This window comes from Martes martes (assembly GCF_963455335.1).
Source record: "Martes martes genome assembly, chromosome: 14".
In the NCBI taxonomy this organism is placed as follows: Eukaryota; Metazoa; Chordata; class Mammalia; order Carnivora; family Mustelidae; genus Martes; species Martes martes.
In genome coordinates this window covers 51,523,054-51,547,425 of record NC_137902.1, presented here as the reverse complement: position 1 = coordinate 51,547,425, position 24,372 = coordinate 51,523,054, and the positions used below count along the sequence as shown (strand labels likewise).

The window sequence follows — 24,372 nt, the reverse complement described above, 5'->3', positions numbered from 1 at the left end:
GGGCAGGAGGAAAAGCTGAATGCGAGCCATTTAGTTCATCTCAGAACATTACTCAGTCAGCCCCAGCCAGGTGAGACAGCAGAGCTGGTCTCATTTGAGGCTTAGCTAATGTCAAAAGATCAACTTTCTTATTGGCTCCTTCCTTCATGCCTTGGATCCTTTCTTGAAACCAGAATGAAATGAAAATCACTGTCTCTTTGTTTCCCAAAGGACAAAACACATCGTTGCCTTTAAGTAACCGTGAAGTAAATCAGCATGAACCTGCTTGTGGGGTTTAAGCTCTCATGAATCCTGGGAGAGTCTTCCTGGGGATAAAGGAGTCAGTCTTGATAGTCTGATAACAATGGTCTGCTGTTTCTGGAAAGGTGATTTTGAACCATCACCGAGATCAGAGGGGAAAAAGTGAAAAACAAATTAGTAAAATTTATGCATAAAAATATTTGAAGGAATTGGATTATCTATGCCAAGGTGGCTATTCTAGAATCCAAATCAATACTTGGAGGACAGCATGTAGGAAACTTTTCTTTTAGCAGTTTCTTAAGTAACCTTTACAATAAATGAAGTATAACCATAAATTAATACTTTCCTGTCTTTATCCCTCTTGAAAGCATGTGTATCAGACCTTACACAGCTGATAAGAATTTGCTTCAGCATCGTCCTCTGTTTTTCTGGTTCATCAACACCGACATCTCTGTCTTTCCTTTTTGTAATGTACTATCATTTTTGAAAGGACCATACTCTCAAATACATAAAAACTTCCTTTAATTAAAGAGAGAATTGTATCCTCTGTGTCCATTGCCCATATTTGATTTTGTTGCTATGCGTGGGACCTAGGTTTCATCCAAGGGAAATAGTTATATGAAGTCTAAAAATAATTTGTGCAATATGAGAACCTGTATGGTCCACAGGAGACTGGAGAACGGTCAAGTTCATTGTTACAGAGCTCTGGTTAGCAAATACCCATTTCCCCTAAGAATAGTGCTAGAGAAATTCTTGAATCTGCTGTGCTTTTGGTTTTCAACAAGTAACTACATTTGATCAAAGAAATTGGCATCTGTGCCTAGCCTCCTGTCTATAACCATCAGTATCACAGCTTGATTCTTTTATTTTGAAGAAAAGTAGACTGTAATCATGGTACTTATTGTAGGTTGAAATTCATCTCACTTTCTCTGTAAGTATTCCCAACATAGAAATTTTATCTCTTCCAATTATATTTAAAATGATGCTTGGGATAAAACCAAAATGGAATCCTCTTTTGCTAATCTACACTTCTGAGGAATCAGAATAATACTGTTCATTTATTTTATTTTTACATGAAGTCCTTTTGAAAACAACATAAAGTTTAACTTACTTGAGCGGTATTTTGCTGTGTTTACATTTCTTTAATTCAGACTTACTTGGTTCAAACAGAGAAGACATGCCTGATCGTTTTTTTACTTGTAGTAAATTGCAAATAAGAATGACTCTTTCATTAGTGGTTTCGGCTTTCTTCAGGTAGCTTAAAGAGATTGAAGCTAACTGGAATTGACCCTAATTTAAGAGAAAAAGTGGAATTCTTATTTGCCAAGTGATAGCTGTTTTTTGGTTGACTTTATACTTGTTTAATGGGGTAGTTTAATCTCTCAGTTTGGGATTTGGAAATAAAATTGTATACTTCCCAAAATACCACATAAAAATAATTTTATATTGAGCGGTATTTTTATGTTAAATAATGTTGTCTGTTTCTCTTTGCTAGGTTGATGGGAATATGAGCAAAATTTATTGCCAAAACCTTTGCTTGTTAGCCAAGCTCTTCCTGGACCACAAAACATTGTATTATGATGTCGAGCCATTCCTTTTTTATGTCCTTACAAAAAATGATGAAAAGGGCTGTCATCTGGTTGGATACTTCTCTAAGGTAAAACAAGAGCCAGTATGACCTTCATTTTCTTATTCAAAATGTTTTTGGTGGAGCCCAGTTCTTCGAACAGGGTTTTTTTTTTTTTTTTTTTCTATGACTGTAATTTGAATAAGCGATACATATTTCTGAAAAGCTCAGGTTCTTGTTCAGAGCTTATTTAAAACAAAACAAAACAAAATGGTAAACATCGTGCCTAGAAAGTGTGTAAAGGACCTCAGCGGGGTTTGCTGCCTTTTGACTTTCAGCGACCATGTAGCATTATAATTGCTGCCTTACAGACCACCTAGCATCTTTGATTTTTTAAATGTTAAGCTTATTTCCCTTGCCCCCCTCTCAGTGGTGTCAACCTCAGGGTTTCAGCATAGCATAGCATTTAAGGGATTGTTCTCATTTCTCCTCACTGTATTCCCTCTGTGGTCATCAGTATCTCACTGAGTTGGAACGTTGACATTTGGACACTCAAGGTGATAAAATGATGAGGTTTTACTCTTTTGTCTCTTACTGCTTATGCTGTTGTTTTAAGATCTAAAGCAGCCTCACCTTTAGGAAACCTAAGCATCTCCAGCTGTGAACGTAGGGAAGCCCTTGACACACTGAGTGGATATAGTTTGTCTTTTATACTCACATTCCTCGGTTCAAAGGTTTTTGATAATAACTCAAATGCAATAAGGAGAAACTGAGTTTGGAGATAGTTTAATGTGCCAGGATGGTACTTTTAAGACTTCCATGCACATAGTCAATGATCTGAACCCTGTATTGTATTTATTTTGTGATATAGTTTGCATATTAGGCGATAAGTGAAATTTATTGAATCTACTCTTGCATAATGTAAATGGGGTGCCTGATGGAAGTGTCATTTTCACGGAATATCAAAAGATAGAGTATACATGAAGGTCCTTTGCAAACTGCAGGTTTTCTGTATTTTAGAATCAACCCAGAGGTCATAAACAAAAATATGAATAAGTTATAGCATTCATGGGAAACAGCCTCAATATTTTAATACACATATTTGGTAAGGCTCCAAAACAAGAAAGACGAAAGTTAATTTGTACATAACAGGTTAAAAAGATGACAGAGAATTAACACAATAATAAAAATAAAACAGTAAGTAGGAAATCTATATGATGCATAAAACATCTTACCTTCTGTATAGGTTTATAAAGCTCATTTTCTCCAATGAGTTAAAAAGAACAGTGGTCGTGGGACGCCTGGCTGGCTCATTTGGTAGAGCATGCAACTCTTGGTCTCCAGGTTGTAAGTTTGAGCCCCACATTGGGTAGAGATAACTTAAAAATATATATAGTGGTCATGGTTATTCTTGTTAGAAAATGGCATTTCTTGGGGTGCCGGGGTGGCTCAGTCACCCCAGGAACATGAGTTCAACCCCACATTGGGCTCCATGCTGGGCGTGGAGCCTACTTTAAAAAAAAAAAAAGAAGAAGAAGAAGAAGAAGAAAGAAAGAAAATGGTGTTTCTTTACATGTGTCTGTGTTTAAATGTAGATGCTTAATGGTGCCTGCTGTCCTTGTCTCAAATTGGCCTCTGGGTCTGCAGTTGATGGTGAACCTTAGAGTTTTAGTCTCTGCCTCTCTTCTCCCATGGGACCCAGGATTTTACTTCAAGACTTTTCTCATTTTGCCACAGTTTTCTTTTACAGCATGGCAGCAACTATTGTCGTTTCTTACTATACGTGGAAAACTCATTCTTTGGGAGTGTAGTAAAACAAAAATTAATCTTAAAAAAACCACTTTAAAAGTCTAGATACATGCAAATTAAACCATATTTTAATGCATCAATTGGAGTGTGAAGGACTGTGGCCCTTTGGGGTTATACTTAAACCAAATTCTGAAGGTTACAGCTAGAGAATGGCCAAGATGATCCAGAAAAGTTCACCGTAACTCATTACATGCATTTGACTTACCGGGCAGATAATAGAGGACTCTAAACAGGAGGGAAAGAGAGAACAGTTACTTTATCCATAGATTAGAATTTAGCTGCAGCAACGTGTGTTAAAGGGTGGGAGTTGGGGTGGAGGGGAGGGTTGGGCTGGCTTGCCAAGTTAAAAGGTAGGAATAGTTTGGGACAAAGAAAAGAATGGCATAAAGGATGAATCCTTTCAACTCAGCGTACATCTCTTTTTAAAGAAAGTGACCCATTTGTCTGACTTTGCCAAGAAGACTAATTATTTGAACACGCCTCTGATGTGCACATCCATTGATGGACACCCCAGTGTTTTAGGGATAACTGACACACATGATTTCTTCCTCCTCATTTCTTAGCGACTCCAAGAACAGCTACAAATGTGCAAATGTTGGGAGCATCTTTTTCACAAAGAAATCTCTAATTCTGCCCTGTAGGGTTTCTTCCACAACAATTTCCTGTGATATTTCTAATAGGTTCATTAAAGATCTGGGTGTTCTGAAGTAATCCTTTCATGTGGTTAGTACCATTTGTGGTCAGTCTTACTTGTGGTTTATATTTGGCCAGAGCATTCACAACCTCAAAAGCCTTTTCCAGATCTTCTCTGTACAGGCTTTGGCTGCTTCTGTGTACTCTGAATAAAATATTACTGCTCTGATGCCATAGCCCATGAAAACTGCAAATTCTTCCTTAACTATAGAAACTGTTTCCCACCCTAGTCGTCCCAGTCTCCCTCCTGGTTTCATACTGTTGGTAATATTTTGGCCTCACTTTTGTGTGGAGGCTTTGGGATTTCTTATGGCCTGGTCTTTTTGTTTGGTTTGAAATGCAGATTAATTATTTCTCTAGCTTTTACTTTGATTTTTTTTTTTAATCCGTAAGATACATAAGTGTATCTGTGTAGATCTACTTATTCATACACTGTTTTCATTTCCCTGGGACATTTGGTCAAAGGCAGAAGACAGATTGCTGTCAAAGAGTTTAAAATTGTTTATTTAGCAAGGTAGCAAGCTCAGTCTTACCTTACCCCTCAGGGTGACTCTGTGGATGTTCGTTTTTTCCCCCCCATCTCCCAAGTTGTTTGAGCAAGGAAATCATTTCTTGCATACTCTCTGTGTTGTTTCATTTGGCTCATATTTCCTTGGATTCTTTATTCATATTTTATGCTACCAGCTTTCAGGCACAAAGGCATAAGCCTGGAGTTGATGGTTTGTTGTTAGCTGATAGTTTGATCAACACAGTGGGACTATTCTGCTTGGTCCTGACCTAACACAGGGGCTCACCTTAGTGGACTGTTGTACAAGGATGGTGGCAGGTGCAGGGAATTGCCCACTTCAGCAGAGCTCTGACATACTTGATCTGTTTCTCCTTCCCTCAGGAAAAGCTTTGCCAGCAGAAGTATAATGTCTCCTGCATAATGATCATGCCCCAGCACCAAAGGCAAGGATTTGGACGGTTTCTCATTGATTTCAGTAAGTGAAGTGCTTTACTTACTTTCATGACCCAGGGAGCTGATGGCTGTTAAAGGAAAGAGTAACACATAAAACTTTATTTAACCTACTTTGTTGTTTTTATCAGTAGATAATAGGCTTTCTCTTTATATTTACATAGGTTAGAAAATCTTCCTCAAGTGAAAAATTTACTGTTGCTCACTTATTGTGCTCTAGGAAATTGAGACTAGATTTCTCGGCAGTGTCACTAGCTCACAAAGCCATTACCCCGAATGAACCGGCAGAATTGCATTCCATTCCATGGCGCTCATGCTCATTAGCACCAGAAGAGGCAATTATTTGTGATTAGAGCTAACGGAAGTATTATTTAAAAGGATTTTCAGCTTTCTAAAATTTTACCTATAATCTTATCGGTACTAGGCAAGAGAGGGATATTTCTACTTAGAAAAACAATTCTTTAGGTGGTTTATCCTTTGAGACTTTCTAATAGAAATAACTCTCTTATTTTATTAATTTCCCTTTTTGTTATGGAAATTATATAATGTTTTTTGTCTAGAAGGTTGCCCAAGAAATGGTTTTTATACAGATTTGTATCTTCGTAGTCTCTTCAGTGACACGCTGAAGTAGGCACAGGATAATGTAAAAAACATGGGTAGTTTTTTTTTTCTCCTTGTTTATATTATATGGGGTATGTAAATGGAGTGCTAAGGTACATTGGAAGAATTCATTTCAAAATACCCAGATAACATGAAGGCCAAGTATCCATGATAATAGTAATTTCTGACCATGTAAAAACCTGTCAATAGGAACTATGTGCTTTATTACCAGATTGTAGTTTGTCTGATTATAAACTGAAAGAAGGAAATTTTAGGAAATTATATATTCTTCCTAAGGTACATCAAATGCAAAAAAACCCCACAATATAAATGTGCTCAAGAAAATTCATGAAGAAACAAATATGCTGTGTCCAGATCTATATTACTAGATACTGCAATTTATTAAAGTTGGGGTATAAAATGACTATATATAGCAGTTTTAGACAGGTGTGCGCAATCTGTCGCCATTGAGAATATTGTTCTTTTTTTGAAGTATTATTTATCGACTATTTTCAGTTAACATTTCTAGTTGTTAATTCATTGTCTTAGTCTTACCCTTTGTTTCCTGATCTGGTTCTCCCATGGAGGGCCATCTTACCAGGAGGTCGCTGTTACTATTTGGCAGAGGTCTAGATGTAATCGGATCTATGGGCAAATCCCTTTTTTTATGTGGCCACCATTTAGAAGTTGTTCATAAACATTGTGGTTTCTGATGAACATAGCAATGGTTCAGGCCTTAACCTTTGATACTTTTAGCATCTGCATGCCTACAGAATAGGGTAAACTCCAGAGCTCAGTATCCAAAGGCTCCTAGCACCTACTTCCAGCTGATTTTTTTTAGGCTTTTTCATCTGCTAATCTCTTTTTCCTCAGATACTCTGAGCATGTTTCCATATTTCCATTCTTTGTCTGTACAGTCCCTTTGCTAAAGTGACCACTTCCTCCTTCCCCAGCCTCCATGTGTTCAGAATCCTACCCATTGTTAAGAGCTAGCTCAGGAACCTCTTCTGTTTGATCCTACCTCCTGAAGATTCATCTCATTCCCTTCTTGGCTCCATATCTCTATAGCATAGCAGTTGACTTAACGCCTGCTTTAGTGGTGATAACTGATGTGTCCTACTTCCAACTGACTATATAAACTCCTAAGATACCTTCTTCTTTGTTTTCAGTAGGAGAGTATGATCAGTAATCTGCACTTGATTTATTTTCTTGATTTGAATGGACTCTCCAAAGTGATGACACAGTACTGCTCACAGTGATTTTCTACCTAAAATTTAAAAAGGGACTACTGCTTCATGGGTAAAAACGCAAGTCTCTAAATAGAGTAGTTCTTATTTGTACAGCATGATCTGATAGTGAGACCTTTTACATAAGAGAACAACCCAGGAACAGAAGACGTTCCCTTCAGATGCTAAATCTTTATGTTAACCGTTTTAGTGAGAACTGTATTGGAGTCTACCCAGTATTTTTATTTTTTATTTATTTATTTATTTATTTTTTCTACCCAGTATTTTTAAACCAGAACTTTAGAGCCCATTGGAACCTTTCTGGATTGCTCAGGGCCATCACGATGAGTGCCATCCCTTAGGGTGTGTCTGGGTAGTACAGTGCTGAGGGTGTAATTTTTAGATTTTCTCTTTCCTGTACCCTTGACATTGCCCCTATGCTGGGGTGGGTAAGCAGTGTGGTGAATGATTTGAGTAAACTTGAAGAGGGCTTGGTGTTACTCCTTCAGAAAACAGGAAGCTGGGAGAAGAATTTTATAATACTCAATGAAAATGGAAACTGGTGTAAACCCAATAGAAATTCAACTAAAGGGACGCCTGGGTGGCTCAGTTGGTTAGGCCGCTGCCTTCGGCTCAGGTCATGATCCTGGGGTCCTGGGATCGAGTCCCGCATCGGGCTCCTTTCTCAGCAGGGAGCCTGCTTCCTCCTCTCTCTCTGCCTGCCTCTCTGCCTGCTGTGTGTACTCTCTCTCTCTGACAAATAAATAAAATCCTTAAAAAAAAAAAAAAGAAATTCAATTAAAAAAAAAAAAATCCTTGGCCCCAAAGGTTTTAAAGAAGATAGAGTAGGATGCTGAAACAATTGATAGCATCTCTCTCTTTGGAGTTGCTTAAAATAATAGTAGATAATATCTTTCTAGAATGATTTCAATCCAGCCTTGCAAAGTAAGGAGATAAACCCCATGACCTCTCATAATCCTCCTCAACCTCATAATTCAGAACTCAGGGCAAAATAGATAACCAAGGTTACTGGTTTTCTAAAATGTGCTGGTTTTTTGTCTTTTTTTAAGGGACCTTTTAATGTTTAGATTTATTTTATTTCTGTTTTGTACATGAGCCCGAGGATCTTTTGGTCAGGGATTGTATTTTCGGTAACTCAAATAGAGTTGGGAAGGAGGAAAATACTTTGTTACTTTATAGTTACTACCAATTTAGGAAGCTGAGACATTAGCAGTAGGAAGAGAGCTATCGCTGCCCAGCTGCCCACTTGCCCACTGGATTGGAAACATGGGTGCCATGCACTGTGAAGTGTGTGGTGTGTATGTAAAAAATGGCAAATCCCAAAGCTTTGAACACTGTTCTCCAGCAGTGGTCATCCATGGGACTAGGTGCTGCCCTGGTAACAAGTTGTTGTCTTATTCTTCCTGGAACAGCCTACCTGGGGTTTGTGAAGCAGGACTCCCCAGGAGGTCATCTGCAGAGCTTGGCCCAAAGTTACTAAATGATACCAACTCCCAGCCTGCTCATAAACCATCTCATGGGTTTTGTGACTCTTTGCTCAGAACCTAAGTGGGTAGTGTGGAAGGAGTGACTGTCAAGGTTGAAGTTGATACCCCATCGTTTCTCCTAGAATCTGAGATTCCTTCTCATCTCCATCTCTGCCTACACACATGCACACATGCACACACACCCCAAACGCCACCGCCCAGTCATGAGTTCATACTGTAACCTTGCATTCCAGGTCCGCACCACCACAAGGTTTTACTCTTGTCTCTCCAGCAGTGAGAACTCTGACTTCCATTATCCACAGTGTACTTCCTGATGTGCTCAGCCCTAGATCACGCATTGAGTAGTTTCAGAATTGCTTACTCATACCACCACCTAGAGATCAGGCCTCCTAACTAGAGGTCATTATTTGTACGTATTTGTTTGTTTTTAACTTTATCTGGAGTGTATTTAGTCAAAATACTGTGTTCGAATGTTACTTGGCTTAGTTCTTTTTAATTTTTTCCCCCTTCAGTGTGGTTATGTCATTCATTTGAAATAGTTAGGCTTTTTTGCTTCTGTTTGTTAGCCACTTCAGTTTTTCCAATGTCCTTGGTTTTTTGTCTTCGAAACATAAAACATTATTTTCAGAGTTGAAACTTTATTAAAGGGTGTCCTCAGAGAAGTGTCATTCCCTTCCGCCATTCCCTCTACCCATCCCCAGTCCTTTCCTGCAGATCACTGACCTTACTGGTTTTTCATTTGTCCTTCCCAGGTTTGTTTTTATACAAATGAGAAGATGTGTATTCTCTTATTCTCCTTTCTTACACACAAGGGAGCATACTGTAGATAGTCTTTTACATTTTGCTTTTTTCCACTTAATAATACATCCTGGAAATCACTCCTTACTACTTTCTAGAGATCATCTTACTGTGTTCTGGAACCCTCCTAGGTATGGGAATATAGGATGTTCCCCAGTATTTCAGTTTTAAAAGTGCTGTAGTGTCGGGGCACCTGGGTGGCTCAGTGGGTTAAGCCTCTGCCTTCGGCACAGGTCATGATCTCAGGGTCCTGGGATCGAGCTCCGCATCGGGCTCTCTGCTCAGCGGGGAGCCTGCTTCCCTCTCTCTCTCTGCCTCCCTCCCTGCCTACCTGTGATCTCTCTCTCTCTCTCTCTGTCAAATAAATGAATAAAACCTTGAAAATAAAAAAAGTGCTATAGTGAGTAGCCTTGGGCTTATTTTGACTGATACATACTTATGTAGCAGGTTTGGTTTATTATATATGCTTTTAGTTGTTCAAGACTCTCCTTGGCTGGGCAGTAGATAAGCTGATAATGAATTGTCTTTTACTCAAGCCTGCAGAGCCAGAAGCCTGCCTGGGGAGCAGGATGTAAAACCCATCCTCCGCAGCTGACCCAGGAAAGCAAACTGATTCAGCAGTAGGTTGCAGAACATTGTTCCAGGTCGTGGTAAAAGGAGGTGGCATCATTAACTTACTCATGAGTTTGTTATAAATGCATTTATTTGATTCTAAATTGGACACCGGAGGAGGGTAGTGAAATGTGACTTCATTCATTTTTTTTTTTTAACCCGTTCATGCAACCTTAGTTGACTGCTGGGGGGAGAGGTGTAGTGGTGCCCATCCTTGTTTGGCACTCTGCCAAACACCAATGACAGAAATGAAGAAGACATAGTTCTTTCTGGGTGGTCAAGTTCACTGAGTCAACAGTTACTGGATAGTATGTTTGTACAGTATATATTGAGAACTCATAAGAAGTTGAATGAAAACATTCCAGACCAAGAGAATCTGAATCATGACCATGTAAGGAAACATGTTAGATGTTTGATTAACTGCAAAAGAAACTCCAGGTAGATTTAAGATTTAGATCATCCAAGGTGCCTGGGCGGTTAGATGTCCAGCTCTTGCTTTCTTGATTTCAGCTCAGGTCATGATTTTGGGACTGAGAGATCAAGCCCCGCATCGGACTCCAGGCTGGACATGGAGCCTGCTTAATATTCTCTTTCTCCCTCTGCCTCTCCTCCTGCTTGCTTACTCTCTCTCTTTAAAAAAAGAAAGATTTAGATGATTAACAAAAAATGGAAACACAAAAACTTTTTTAAAACGTAGAAGAAAGGATATGCAATCCTCTGATCCTTGGACGGTCAAGGACATCCTAACACTAAGTATTAACACAACAGAAGAAATCACAGAAGCATATACAGATGGCTTGACTATATAAAAAGGTAAAATGTCTATACGGTAAAAATTTTTAAAAATATTTTAAAAGCAAACATAATGGGAAAGATGTTTGCAACAAACATGCCAGGCAAAGCTTTGACAGCTATAGTATTTAAACAAATATTTAAAAGGAAAGGTTTGAGCGTGTTAAAGCATAAACCTTAATAGAAAAATGAGCAGAGGACATGAATGCAGAATGCACAGAAAAGGAAACTCTTTGGTGGCAGCAAGGTTGCTGACATTTGCTGAGCACCTACTGTGTGCCAGCCACTTTTTTGAGAGTGCTGACTCATTCAGCCCTCACAACACTGGTTGAGACATTTTAATCTTGTTTTATGGGTGAGGAAACAAGGCACAGCTATACTAACTACAAATGGCACTGCTCTAGTTTGAGTCCGAGCACTTAGACTCTAGGCCACATTGCTCCGAAGTCTGTCAAGTACAAATGGCTAATTAAAATAAGAAAAGGAAAAAACCAAAAACTGTTGGTGATTTAAAAATGCAAATTCAAATAACTGCAAGATTATAATTTTTTGCCTACCAAATTAGCAAACACTTTTAAATATAGCTAGATCTAAGTTGACATAGGTGGGCTCTTGTATTTATACTGGAGGAGGTGTAAATTGGTAGACATTTTCCAGAACTTTGATGGCATATATCAAAAACATCAGAAGGAAATTTATTCTAAGGAAATTAGTATACTTTCATCAGTGTGCATTAATTTCATATTTAATGTAACATGTTTTGTGTTAGTTTTTTAAAGAGTGGACTTTCCTGCTCCTTTCACCCCTCCCCCCAATTATAGCAGTATAAATCCATAGTAGAAAGTTAGAAAACATAGATAAAATACCAAGAGAAAATTAAGTCCCCCACACTTCTGTTACTCAAAGAGTTAATGTTTTGGTACAGTTGTCTGTCCCGGTGTCATTGTTCATAGTAGAAAGAAAAAACTGAAACCCTCTCAATATTCAAAAGTAAGAGAGAACCATTACCCTGAGAAAATTATGGTACATCTATATAATAGAATATTAGCTATTGAGAATTAATATTCTAGGGGCACCTGGATGGCTCGGTGGGTTAAGCCTCTGCCTTTGGCTCAGCTCATGATCTCGGGGTCCTGGGATCGAGTCCTGCATCGGGCTCTCTCCTTGGCGGGGAGCCTGCTTCCTCCTCTCTCTCTCTCTCTCTCTGCCTACTTGTGATCTCTGTCTGTCAAATAAATAAAATATTTTTTTAAAAAAGAATTGATATTCTGAAGAATTTTTAATGAAATAGGAAGATGGTTATAATAAATACATGGTTTTTAAAAATTGTATATATATATGTTCTCAATTACATAAAAAGTATGTGCAAAGGGAAAGAAACACACTTCCAGATTATCTCTAGAATTAGAATTATAGGCAGTTTTTATTTTCTGCTTCCTATTTTTTGCTGTAAAAAGTGAAGAAAACTAGGAATCCGTGAAGGCCTGACCTAGGGGAGTGGCAGCGAGGACATGTGGAAATGAAGCAGGTATTTTCCTGTTCTGCAGCAGGTAGAACTCTGCCCAGCACCTCTGCTGCCCAGTCAATGCTAGATGAATGGATGAATGAACTGAGCTTGGAAAGGTAGTGAGTGTGGCTTTGGCCGTGTTGCCTTCACTGTGATCGTGACCGTCCATGTGCAGTTTTCCTTGGGAGTTTGGAGCTCCTCAGGGGAATGCATTAAAGGGAACTCCTGGGTGGGGGGGTGCGCCTGGGTGGCTCAGTGGGTTAAAGCCTCTGCCTTCAGCTCAGGTCATGATCTCAGAGTCCTGGGATCGAGCCCCATATCGGGCTCTCTGCTCAGCAGTGAGCCTGCTTCTCCCTCTCTCTCTCTCTGCCTGCCTCTCTGTCTACCGTGATCTCTGTCTGTCAAATAAATAAATAAAATCTTTTTTTAAAAAAAAAAAAAGGGAACTCCTGGGAGTGGTGGGCAGACTGTAGTGGGGGCGACCATAGATACGGATGAGAACAACCTGGGAGAGCGTAGAGAGACAGGGCTGAGGATGGAGTCCTTGAAGTTACAACATGTTAAGGGTTAATAGGGGATGAGGACGTTATCAAGGCAACTGAAAAGGGTCCAAAAGTAGGAAAAGAATCAGGGGAGAAAGGTGTCAGGGAAGCAAAAGAGGTCAGTATTGCAACAACAGTCGTCTTAATCGTAGCTGATCTTTCTGGAGCACTTACTGTGTGCCAGACATTGTCCCCTGAATCACGCAGGTTAATGTGCTCCATCCTTGGAAAGACCTTAGGAGGCTGGTTACTGTTATCACTAAGAAGCCTGTCCAGAATTACTCCCCAGCCAGTGTTCAGTGCCCCAGAGAGGAAGATTAAGAGACGGTGTAAGAAATATACTTTGGAGGACTGTGGTTTGTGTGGAATTTTAAAAAGTGAATTCTGAAAGCTTAACCATCAAGGGCTGGGGGCACAGGAACCTGGTTTGTTTGTTGTTGTTGTTGGATTTTGTTTTTGTTTTTTTAAAGATTTTATTTATTTATTTGACAGAGAGAGAGAGAGAGATCACAAGTAGGCAGAGGGTGAGGGGAAGCAGGCTCCCTGCTGAGCAGAGAGCCCTACGTGGGGCTCCATCCCAGGACCCTGAGATCATGACCTGAGCTGAAGGCAGAGGCTTAACCCACTGAGCCACCCAGGCGCCCCTGGTGTTTGTTTTTTAAACTACAGAGGCTGGAGCACTGGTAGCAAGAAGGCCAGGGAGCAGTGATGGGAAAAACAAAAAGTGATACCCAGATGGGTTGTTTAATGCAAATTCTGAAAGGGCATTTGATGAAATTCCAAATTTCTTTGCTAATTTAATCAAACATACTAACGAGAATTACAAGAATTCTAAATCTTGTTTGTTTCAGCCTTGGCATAACCTTGGGGAAGGTTTTATAAAGGGTAGATGACGGTGGGTCCAAAAGTCTACAAACTTACACCTTCAGTCTTCTGAGACTAGTATATAGCCAGTAAGTTTATCAGTTACATAAATTATCCATTAACTGTACACTTAGGCATTTTTTTAAATTAGTGTCTGTTTATTTGTAGACTAATGATGAAAGTTTGTAAGCAGAATCAATTTTTGGCTTGCTTTATTCAGTATTAAAATACCATGCAGGGTCTCGGGATTGTCTTTATGGAATAGAACTTGAGAGGACGTAGGAGTGATTGAATGAATTAGGACTTGCAGGAAGTCCCGTTTGCTGACCTTTTCTGTGATTTCGGCTGAGGGGTGTCTCTGTGGCTTTTGTGAGGAATGTATACCATTTAAGAACTGAGTGCTGCTGCAAGTGGAGTGCAGATGACCCAGTTTTGTGCCTACGTGTTACGACTTTGGTCACCTTGTTAGTGTAGTCAGCAGTGTCCTTTGACTTCTCTTTTCTTCAGAATGCCACACGTACACACACACATACCTGGATTTAAGAAAAATAAGGAATATAAGAAACTTGGGAGGAAAGATGCCTCTTGGTACCATTTAATACCTAGTTTCTTTCTCACTGAGAATTAGTGGGTTAATGTTCCACACCTTCATTCTTTCTCCCTTTTGGTTCTAATGACAGGGATCTCTCAGGTACCTAGAGAGTCCAGGCTTGTCTTTCCTTAGCCTTCTTAGAACTCTTGGCTGGTTTCCTGAGGAAGCACTCCTTAGAACAAGGAAGCATCTTCTGAGTAGTTTCCCGCTTCCTGCTTCTTAGAGCTCTTCTAGGTCCATCAGGCAGAATTAGAAAGAAAGCCACATGCCTCATCTCTACCTAGAGGGATGTGCTGTTCGGAGGGTAACTATATCCACTCTCTTAGAGAGAGAACAACTTCTTCCCCCATATCTTAGATGCTAGCCACTGGCTTAAATGTCGTAATATTTGATACCTAAATTCAGGAGTATGTGTCATAGTAGTTGAGGTCGTCCGCTAGCAACTTGCAGTTTTAATAGTCTGCCTTCAAAAGACTAAAGGGCTGCCACTTAGAAACTTTTCAAAGCACAATTTAAGTAAAACTTTAGGATTTAAGATGAGGGCCGCCTGGATGGCTCAGTGGGTCAAGCCTCTGCCTTTGGCTCGGGTCATGATCCCAGTGTCCTGGGATCAAGCCCCAAGTCGGGCTCTCTGCTCAGCAGGGAGCCTGCTTCTCCCTCTCTATCAGCCTGCCTCTCTGCCTACTTCTGCCCACTTGTGATTTCTCTCTCTGTCAAATAACTAAATGAAAAATAATAATAATTTTTAAAAAAGAATTTAAGATGACTTTTAACGAAAGATTTAGAGTTGTTTCATCCTACCTGAAAATTTTTTTGGAGCAATCTTTTTTTTTTTTTTTTAAGAGATTTTATTTATTTATTTGAGAGAGAGAGAGTGAAAGAGCACAAGCAGGGGAAGCGGTAGAGGGAGAAGCAGGCTCCCCGCAGAGCAGGGAGCCTGATGCGGGACTCGATTCCAGGACCCCGGGATTATGACCTGAGCTGAAGGCAGATGCTTAACCATCTGAGCTACCCAGGCGCCCTGGAGCAAATTTTTGATACTGACAGGCCTCTCTCCAGTTAAATAGGAATTTTAATTTAGAAATCCAGTTGGTTGTATTCTAGTAAGGCCTGTTTTCCCTGACTGCTGGTATACTCTTAAGTTGCGAAGACTATATGGGGGTCACTAACTTCTTTCTGACAGCAAGTTGAGTATAATTTTAGGGTGAGCACATTCTTCCCAGGAGCTGGTCCTGGCCTGACAGGTCCTGGTGACACATCCCACCTCAAGGGTCTCTGGGCATCACTGCCCTTCCCAGCGGGTGACCCGGAACGGTTACAGGGAGGCGCAGATAGCACGACCTTCAGCCCCATGGTGGCCAGAACTCTGGTGCCTGTCATCTCACTTTGAGCAGTGTCATCCTTTACCCGAGCAAGACATGTGAATTCTGTCTTCTCCGTGATGAGGTAGAGGCAGGGAAGCGCGCACTTGGGGCCTCAGTTCTCCCTTCAGTAGGTTGCAGTGTAAGTAGTTTGCTTTCCCCCATTTCTGAGCCCCACAAGCTGAGCATCAAAGGTTTTGAGGGACCATGACAATGTCTCTTATGGACATGTTATATGACTGAAACTCTCTGATTCCCTGTAAGTAAAGTGAATGAAGGAGCTATAAATTTGACATGTGGTATTTATTTCCTTAATGCAACTTTTATTTAATAGTTTTCTCCTTTTTCAGTGGCACCGACTATTAAAAAATGCTAAAGGCCAAGCAAGTGTAGAGTCACTTAGAAAGTTGCATGTGTCTTTTGTATATTTATTATTTATTGCCCATTTCCTTCACCAAAAGTAAGATTCCTGGGGATAAAATCGACTTTGTTCTCAGGGGCAGTCTCACCTCCTGGGCGAGCCTGGCACTTAGTAGGTCCTTATTATTTGTTGACCAAATGTTGAATGAATTACTGTGAGAAGAGCTTTCTTAATGTACTTTCCTCACACGTGATTCTTATGAAGAGTTTAATTTTATTAGAACATAATCAGTCAGCTGTGGTTTACTTACTTCCAGAAGATGTCAGGTGTGCCCTGCCTCCTTTTGAGGGCTGGTGTCTTTGTTCAAGCTCAGCTTCTATCTTAGGATCATTTAAGCTGCGTCAGAAAGAAGATTGCCATTATCCACTGTAACCCTTGGGCGGAGAGATGAGAGCTGTGACAGAATTCACATTTACACACAGTTGGTTGAAGAGAGAAGCTTCTCTTTTCCTGACTTTCATCAGATAATTCATTTCTTCATGCATTTATTTTGGAAGGAAAATTCCAACTTTCGTGTTAAGGAACCGTCAAGAAAGCTTTTTTTTTTTCTTTGCAGAGCTCTCCCGGCAGCTCTCTCTCTGGGTGAGCACAGCCCAGGCAGTCATTAAAGAATAATCAGTTATGCTTTTGAAATGGGGCTCAAGTCCTTTATAGCCTTCTCTGAGATATCCTCCCCACACCTCCACCATGACACTTGTGGAAACACTGGACTGGCAGCTGTGTCCTCAGACTTCTGGGTTTTGGAAGACGTGTTTTGACTTATAGAAGAATAAATATCATGGTGACATATATATTTAATAGGATTCTAGTTTATAATATAATAAGGAAAATGGCTACTTTTCCTTATTTTCTTGTTATAATATGTTGTGCTAAAAGCCTTTGTCATGACTGTTTTATGACATTGGGCTGAAGTGCAATATATTTTAATATGTTAAAGATAACATCAAGGTTGAAAATTGAGCTCTCGGTGACTTATTCAGAGGTTGACTGTTACCTAATGCATAGAAATAAGTTGCATGAGGCAGTGCAGCTAACGATTTATTTATGTATCTTTTTTTTTTTAACAAAGCTTGTCATAAATAAGAGCAAATAAATAGCTCTTATGGAATAGTTTGTATTCATTGCTTCAATGAAAATGTTGTAAATAAGAAACATACGGTCTATAGCTACCGTTTCGCCTTACATAGCTTAGAATTTTTTCAAGATTTGGCAGGCAGGTGGATTGTTTTTACAAATCTTTTTGTCTGTTTGGATTTCTGACACTGACCGGCATTTGTAGTGAGTCATTTTGAAACCATACTACTGGGCAAATTCTGTTCACATAATTAGTATGGGAAAACCTGTCTTCAGCCGAAAATGGAAGCTTGACAGCACTATCATGAGGGTCAGGCTGGCCCACTGCTGAACTCCAAGCCATAAGCACAGTGGGATACACATAGTAGGTGAGCCAAAAAGGGCTCTGTCGTGGGAGTAAGTAAATAAGGGAATGGCGACATCTCATCAGTGCTCTTCTGTGTGTCCCTGACAGCACCTATCACAGTCACCTAGTGGGCTTGGGGCAGTTGGTTTTTGACCTGAGATCTCTCTGTCTGTTTTTTGCCCTTCTCCATTCCCTCATCACTTCCTTCAGTAAACATGCTTTATTTACGTGGACTCTGCCAAGGGCTGGCCTAGGTGATGAGACCATAAGGATAAAGGGTCCCGGCCTTGCCCCCAGGCTAGTGGGTGGTCAGCACATGGAGGATTCATCCCCGGCACACGACACTGCATGTTTGGGTGACACATGGGGCTGTGCCAGGACGGAAGAGGAAATGACTCCAAATCTTTTCCTTTTCCCACTTCAGGTACATGCAAGGGAAGGATGCTTCCTAAGATCAAGAGTCTGTTCTGATTGATTAAGATGAGTACTGTACCTGGTTTTGGTTTCCAGGGAACCAGTCCCCTTAAACATACTTCCCAGCTTGTAGTCTTAACATTTGCAACACAATATCGTAAGATAACGAACGTCCTCTCCTGATGGGATTTCTAACCAGCACATTTATAATTTCAGCTGTCTATGAGGTAGTATTTTTTTTCCCCACATCAGTTTGTTTTGGGTAAAGCAAAAGATTTTTCTCTCATTTGTTTAGAATTCTGGTAGGAAAATACTAGTTAGGGATCTGATTTTTTTTTCCCTCCCCCATCAATTTGTGGTTAGCTTGTTTTTACTCTAGTATTAGTGGTACATGTTCATGTTTACTAATACAAAAACCTCTGTTTTGTAATTATTTCTATTGAGTCCTCCTTTGGGTTAACATCATAGAGGAGCTTTTTTTCAACAAAATTGTTTTAAATTAAAGTTTATGAAGTGCTTTAAAATAGTTGAGTGGATTAAAAGCAATTCAGTTATGCATGTAACTGTCCACGTTGAAAAAAATACACAATGTGATTATATTAGCAGAAAGAATTGAAAACGTGTTGGTGCAATCTTCAGGAAATGTGATACAGGTAGACCTCACTGTACACAATATATTTGCATATGTCCTTTTGGGGGGCAGATTGAATCATTTAAAATGTAGAGAGTTCTTTCTGTAAAAAGTGTTTGGACTGTTTCTTCTTTCATACTAGAGAGCAAGGAGGCAAATATTATTAAGATCTTTTCAGATGGGCTCAGAATTTAACTTGAAGAGGCTCCCACAGGACAATAAATATTAACAGTAAAGACAACAATTGAAACTCACCAAATGTTTAAACTCACACATTCATAATAACACTTAGGGACCAGTTCATTATCCTAAAAAATGGATAAATAAATCATTTAACTTGCCTCTTCTATATGAACTATACCACTAGGTAAACAAATAGTTAATGAGGGAAAACATCCTTTTATAAACATATTCCAGCTAACAAATGAAATGAAAAGAAATGAAATGATAAAATTAAAACATGGCTGTTTGGGGCGCCTGGGTGGCTCAGTGGGTTAAAGCCTCTGCCTTCAGCTCAGGTCATGATCCCAGGATCCTGGGATTGAGCCCCGCATCGGCCTCTCTGCTCGGCGGGGAGTCTGCTTCCTCCTCTCTCTTCTGCCTGCCTCTCTGCCTACTTGTGATCTCTGTCTGTCAGATAAATAAATAAAAATCTTTTTTTTTCTTAAAGTGGTTTTTTAAAAAATAAATAAAAATAAAACATGGCTGTTCTGCTATTCTGCCAATGAATTAACTGATCTAGACCTTGAACTTCAGTAGCAGCAGACACTGTGGAAAGGGACACAGCCAGAAATTATATGCTTCCTGATCAAAGGATATACCATCACCTGTAGTTTTGCTAGAGGATGGAACCTAAAGTCTCACTGAGCCTCTGGATCCAGCTGCCATTTTTTAGGAACACAGAGAAAAGAGGAACAAATTGAACTGCATCACGTGTATGCAATCAGCAAAATCCAGATTATGGAAACCCTGTAGGTCAGATGGCCCCAGTTCATCAATAGATAAATGATAAGAAAAAGGAAGGGGGTGGAGAAGGGGAACCCAGAGACTTAAAAGATATAGTCTTTTAAATGGGCAAGACTGTATTGTAGCACCGGGGATATGTTAGTGGTAAAAGTATATAGAAACACAAGGGATTACCATTAAAGTCAGGTTAGTGGTTCCTTTTTTTTTTTTTAAGATTTTATTTATTTTTTTGTCAGACAGAGATCACAAGTAGACAGAGGCAGGCAGAGAGAGAGGAGGAAGCAAGCTCCCTGCTGAGCAGAGAGCCAGAATTGGGGCTCAATCCCAAGAAAGACCCTGAGATCTTGATCTGAGCCGAAGGCAGAGGCTTTAACCCACTGAGCCACCCAGGCACCCCAGGGTAGTGGTTCCTTGTGAGGGAAAAAGGAGAGGTGACTGGGATGGGACAAAAGGAAGGTTTTATGGCGTGACTGGCGAACTTCTATTTCTTCATCCTGGGTAATGATTACAAGGGTGGTTCCTTTTCATTAAGCTATGTATTTTTTAATACTGTTTCCTAAGTTATTTTTATTGTTGTAGCCATTTTTAATGTTTATTTGTTTTTTAAGAAAGTGATGGTCTTAAAATGGGAGTCCATGCCCTATGGTATCTGTTTGGAGCTTAGATTTTTGTAACTCTTAAAATGAAAACTTTGATTTATTGGTGGCATTAGGTTAATGATGTTTTTAAAGGTGATACAGTTTTTCGGGTGCCTGGGTGGCTGATTTGCTTAGCTCTGACTCTTGGTTTCGGCTTGGGTCATGATCTTGGGGTCATGGGATTAAGCCCCATGTCAGGCTGCACGCTGGGTGTGGAGCCTGCTGTAGTTTCTCTCCCTCTCCCTATGCACCTTGCCCCGCCCCCGACTCCTGCTAGCAGTCTCTCTCTCTAAAAGAAAATAAAAAATAAACCGAAAATAAAAAGTAAAGTAAAAAAGTTAGAGTTTTCCACTTTTACTGTTTTAAAATCAAAATGTGTGTATGGCTCTTTGGTGTCTTGGGAGCTTCTCCACATCAGACTTTGCAAGACTGGTTATGTGAAGGAAATGTACTGAAATGTACCAGAATCATATCCTCTCAAGTGTCGAGTCTAGTCCATTAGAAAACTGCATTTCTCCACTCTTAAACCTAGAGAAACATAATTGAAGAGTTGTACGTTAACCGAGTGGGGTTAGTCTAGTGCGTTCAGGCAAAGAATGGCTGTGAGGATAGCGGTGGTTGGGAGAGAGAACACCATACAGAGAGGCCCAGCAGCATTGGAACCTCTCAAGTTCCTTGTCTGTCTGTCTCACCCTTCTTGCCCTCTCCCCTCTTCGTTCCCTCCCTCTCTTTTCTCTTTTTCTCTTTTTTGATTTAAAATGAGGGAAAGCACCACTGTAACTTCCTTCCTCCCAGAATGCTGGGGTATTCAAAGTTCTGGTATTTGGGGCAGATCCTTAGGTACCAGAAACCGTGCTTACAGAAGAGAAAAGATGTTAAATGCTAGATTTTAAGAAAGGGAAAGAAAAAGGCTAGAGTGTCTTAAAATATGCTGAAAGGAAGTTTTGCTGATTATTTATTGCAAAAAACAGGCTTCCTTCTTCTTAAGAAGATGATGGTTCTCTGTTCATAGATTAGAAGTCCTGCCCTGTGGTTTGCCCAGTGTTGGAGCTTTTCCCCATGAATTTAAGGAAGTTAATGAGATTTTTTTTCCTACCAAAGCAGAAGATATGTCTGAGAACTCTTGACAGCCTTCTACCCCTGCAGCTTTTCAAGTTGCATCCAGTTAAAAACTTGGAGACCATAATGAACGTTGTTAGTGAGAAAATAAAATGAATGACGTCTGTGAATTTATTTTAAATGTTGTTTATTTTACCAAATAATTTAGATAAATCTTTCCCAAGGAGGAAGCGAAATCATCAGGTTTCATTAATAATCTGCAGCTTTTCGGAGGATTACTTTGAAATACCTCCCTGACAACTCTTCATAAATTAAGCATAAACTTTCTTTGACCTTATCACACATAATTAAATAGCTGTTGAAGGGTTAAACCCAACTAAAAAGCGATTCTGTATCTCCGTCCCCATTCTCCTACAAAATTATACAGGAAGTTTCTTTTGGTTCTCAAGCAGGGTAATTACAAGAGACAGTTACATAATTTACAGTTTCAATCTGCTTGTCCATAATCACACACTTCCACCTACTTGTATATACCCCATGAGTATCTGCCTTGTACTTTGATTTGTAAATGATGATTGCAGTGTGATTGATTGCTTGCAATGTAGCATATTGAATTGATTCTTAAAAATGAACTTTAGCTGTTAACATGTCTACTCGAGTTCCTGTTATTTATGTAGTTTGTGGTTCTTGCGTTCAGCAGTTGCATAGTAGTTTAGAAATTAAACTCCCAGAGCTTTTTTCCTTATTAAATTTAGAAAATGGAGTGTCTCTGCACACCCTGACTAGGAAAGCGCCTGGAACATAGGACGCACTCAGCTGCTGAACACAGGACTAAACCGCTCCAGTCCTTGGAAAGATGAACGGAGATTCTTTGATTAACAGTGACCCTGCAGTAAAAGGCTCACGGGGATAATACCGTGGCCATAGCTGTGCTGATACTAATATATTGTTACTGAAGGCTCAGCTCTAAGTGCTGCTGGCTTTAGGGAGGCAGTGTTAATAGTGGACTTGGAAAAAGGTATCACCTAGTCACTGAAGGGCTTGTAATGGGCATCTTTTAATAAATACTGCCAGGGATGATATTTTAGACATTCTTGTTTCTCCAACAGCTAACATCTAACTCTAGCCATTTTGGGCTCTAAGGTTCCTATAGGACTAAAGGCTGGATACCTAGGTGACACCAGAGCTGCTGGCAAACCAGCCAGCCACATAGTGGGGCACCTCATCCCACCACAGCCTGCACATGGGCTGCCTGTCTGCCAGAATGGGCTCATCAGTCACCCAGTGGGGGCGCCGCCATTTATTGCCAGAGGTTTTTTACCCCAAATCCTGTTGGAAAGTGTTTGGGAGATAGATAGATAGATAGATAGGTAGATAGATAGATAGATTTTTTTTTTAAGTGAAAAGAGATGTTTTCGAGTTCTGTAGACCAGTGGGATGGGACTGTTCATCTAAATGACCTGAAGACAACTGGAGATAGGTTCCCCACCTTACATTTTCAACATTAATTGATCAGTCAGATTGGGCAATGATCTGTGCTTTGATTTTCTAACATTATCCCCAAAACTGACAGATTCCCTTTCAAATGTAATTTGAGGACAAAGAAAACCTTTAGAGAATTGTGTTCCTCACTTTTTCCTTTCTTCAGTCTTGCTGTAGGATTGTGTTTGCTGTGTAAAAGCTTATCACTCAGAATTACATTTCTTTGTTCTGTTTTAGAAAATTATAGCTGGTACGCACACACACAGAATTTTGGGTGGGTTGTGGGAGAGCCAATGAAAAGGAGAGTTGCTCTTCTAAGCGTTCCGATTCCCAGGGTCCCAGAGCTTGGTTCTGAAATCGCAGCAGGGTCCACGCGGATAGAAGCACTTTCCCTTAGTCCGCGGGTAGGATTAGACCAGACAGCTCGCTGTGAACCACCTCAGCTGCCCCCACTGACCCTCAGCCTCAGTTGTTGCTTTTATTAGTTTATCTAAGGAAAAGTTCGATTATAACATTCCAACAACCAGAGGATGGTCTTACAGGTGAGGGACTAAAAGCAGCTCTTTGCTTGGACCAGATGCTTCATTTGAAGTGCGTACGTGTTGAATGCGATGTTTAAAATCTTACAACTTCTCAATGGTAAATTCTTGTTACCAGGATTTTGTTGCTTAGGCGTGAACGTTTTATCCAGGTCTTACCTTGGAAGAATTAAATTTGTTTCTGAAATAGTTTTTTGGATTGAATCTCTAAAGTGGACTTTTGCCTGTTTATAATAGAGAGGAAATAATTTTAAAATGCCAAATTACTTCATCTTAAAAATGTTTTGTGTTTGAAAATTTGTTTTTCCTAAAACTTGCCAGAATTTAAAAATGATTTGAACTGTGGAAAATCAAAAAAGGTCAAAGAGGAAGGCATTATTTTGACATGTCTTTCTAATTTCTATCACTTCAAAGGCCATGGTCCTAGTACTTTCTCTTTACCTAACTAGAGGTGCCTCCGGGTGATGGGTCAGAGCTTAAAGTTAGATTGGTAATAAGCAGTGGGCTTCGTGAAGAATGTGTTTCCTTCCCAGTTACATTTAAGGGAAGATCTTTTTGAAAATCCTGCCCTAAATGGTTTAGTTTGGGAATAAGTGATATTGACAGATCTCTTCCTCCGTGACCATTTCAGCCTTTGTCAGAGGTGCCTCATTTTCATAACGAAGAAATTGAGAGCCTCAGTCTATTTCATATGTGATCATCATCTTAGAGAAATTGTGTTCTTCTAGTACACCAGACCAGAACCTTGCTGGTGTGGTAACATGCCATATGTAAACAAATACTCCTCAGTTAAACGTCTGAAGAAAGAAAACTCCTGTGTGAAGTCTGTCCCTCTTTCCCGAGTGACCATCTCCTCCCTTTAGCCTCAACTCTTAGATACCTCCATTTTCCCCAAAATTGACCTTCTACTTGGATTTCTCATCGGCCAACACTGCTACTACCACAGCCCTTTGGGGTGGCAGTAGTGGAGCAGTGGGACCGGTGTCACACCCCTGTTTAACATTCTGGCCATGGTAGAGTCCTCAGGACCCTCTGCTTAATACAACCCATAATACATGTCCATGACTAGTTTGTCCCGAGATAAGCAGGAGTTGAGATTGGGTAGAATACAGACATCTGTGGTTTTTAAAAGC

The 24,372-nt window shown here is 40.0% G+C and overlaps 1 protein-coding gene across 1 annotated transcript in view; it reads left to right on the top strand.

The window, feature by feature from the left end:
• The window catches only part of KAT6B (lysine acetyltransferase 6B), a 185,858-nt gene that overhangs the window by 144,072 nt on the left and 17,414 nt on the right, over nucleotides 1–24,372 (top strand). The window contains exons 12-13 of the mRNA XM_080823740.1: nucleotides 1,736–1,897; nucleotides 5,199–5,292. Coding sequence (XP_080679866.1) covers nucleotides 1,736–1,897; nucleotides 5,199–5,292 — 256 coding nt within the window. The remainder of the gene's footprint in view (nucleotides 1–1,735; nucleotides 1,898–5,198; nucleotides 5,293–24,372) is intronic.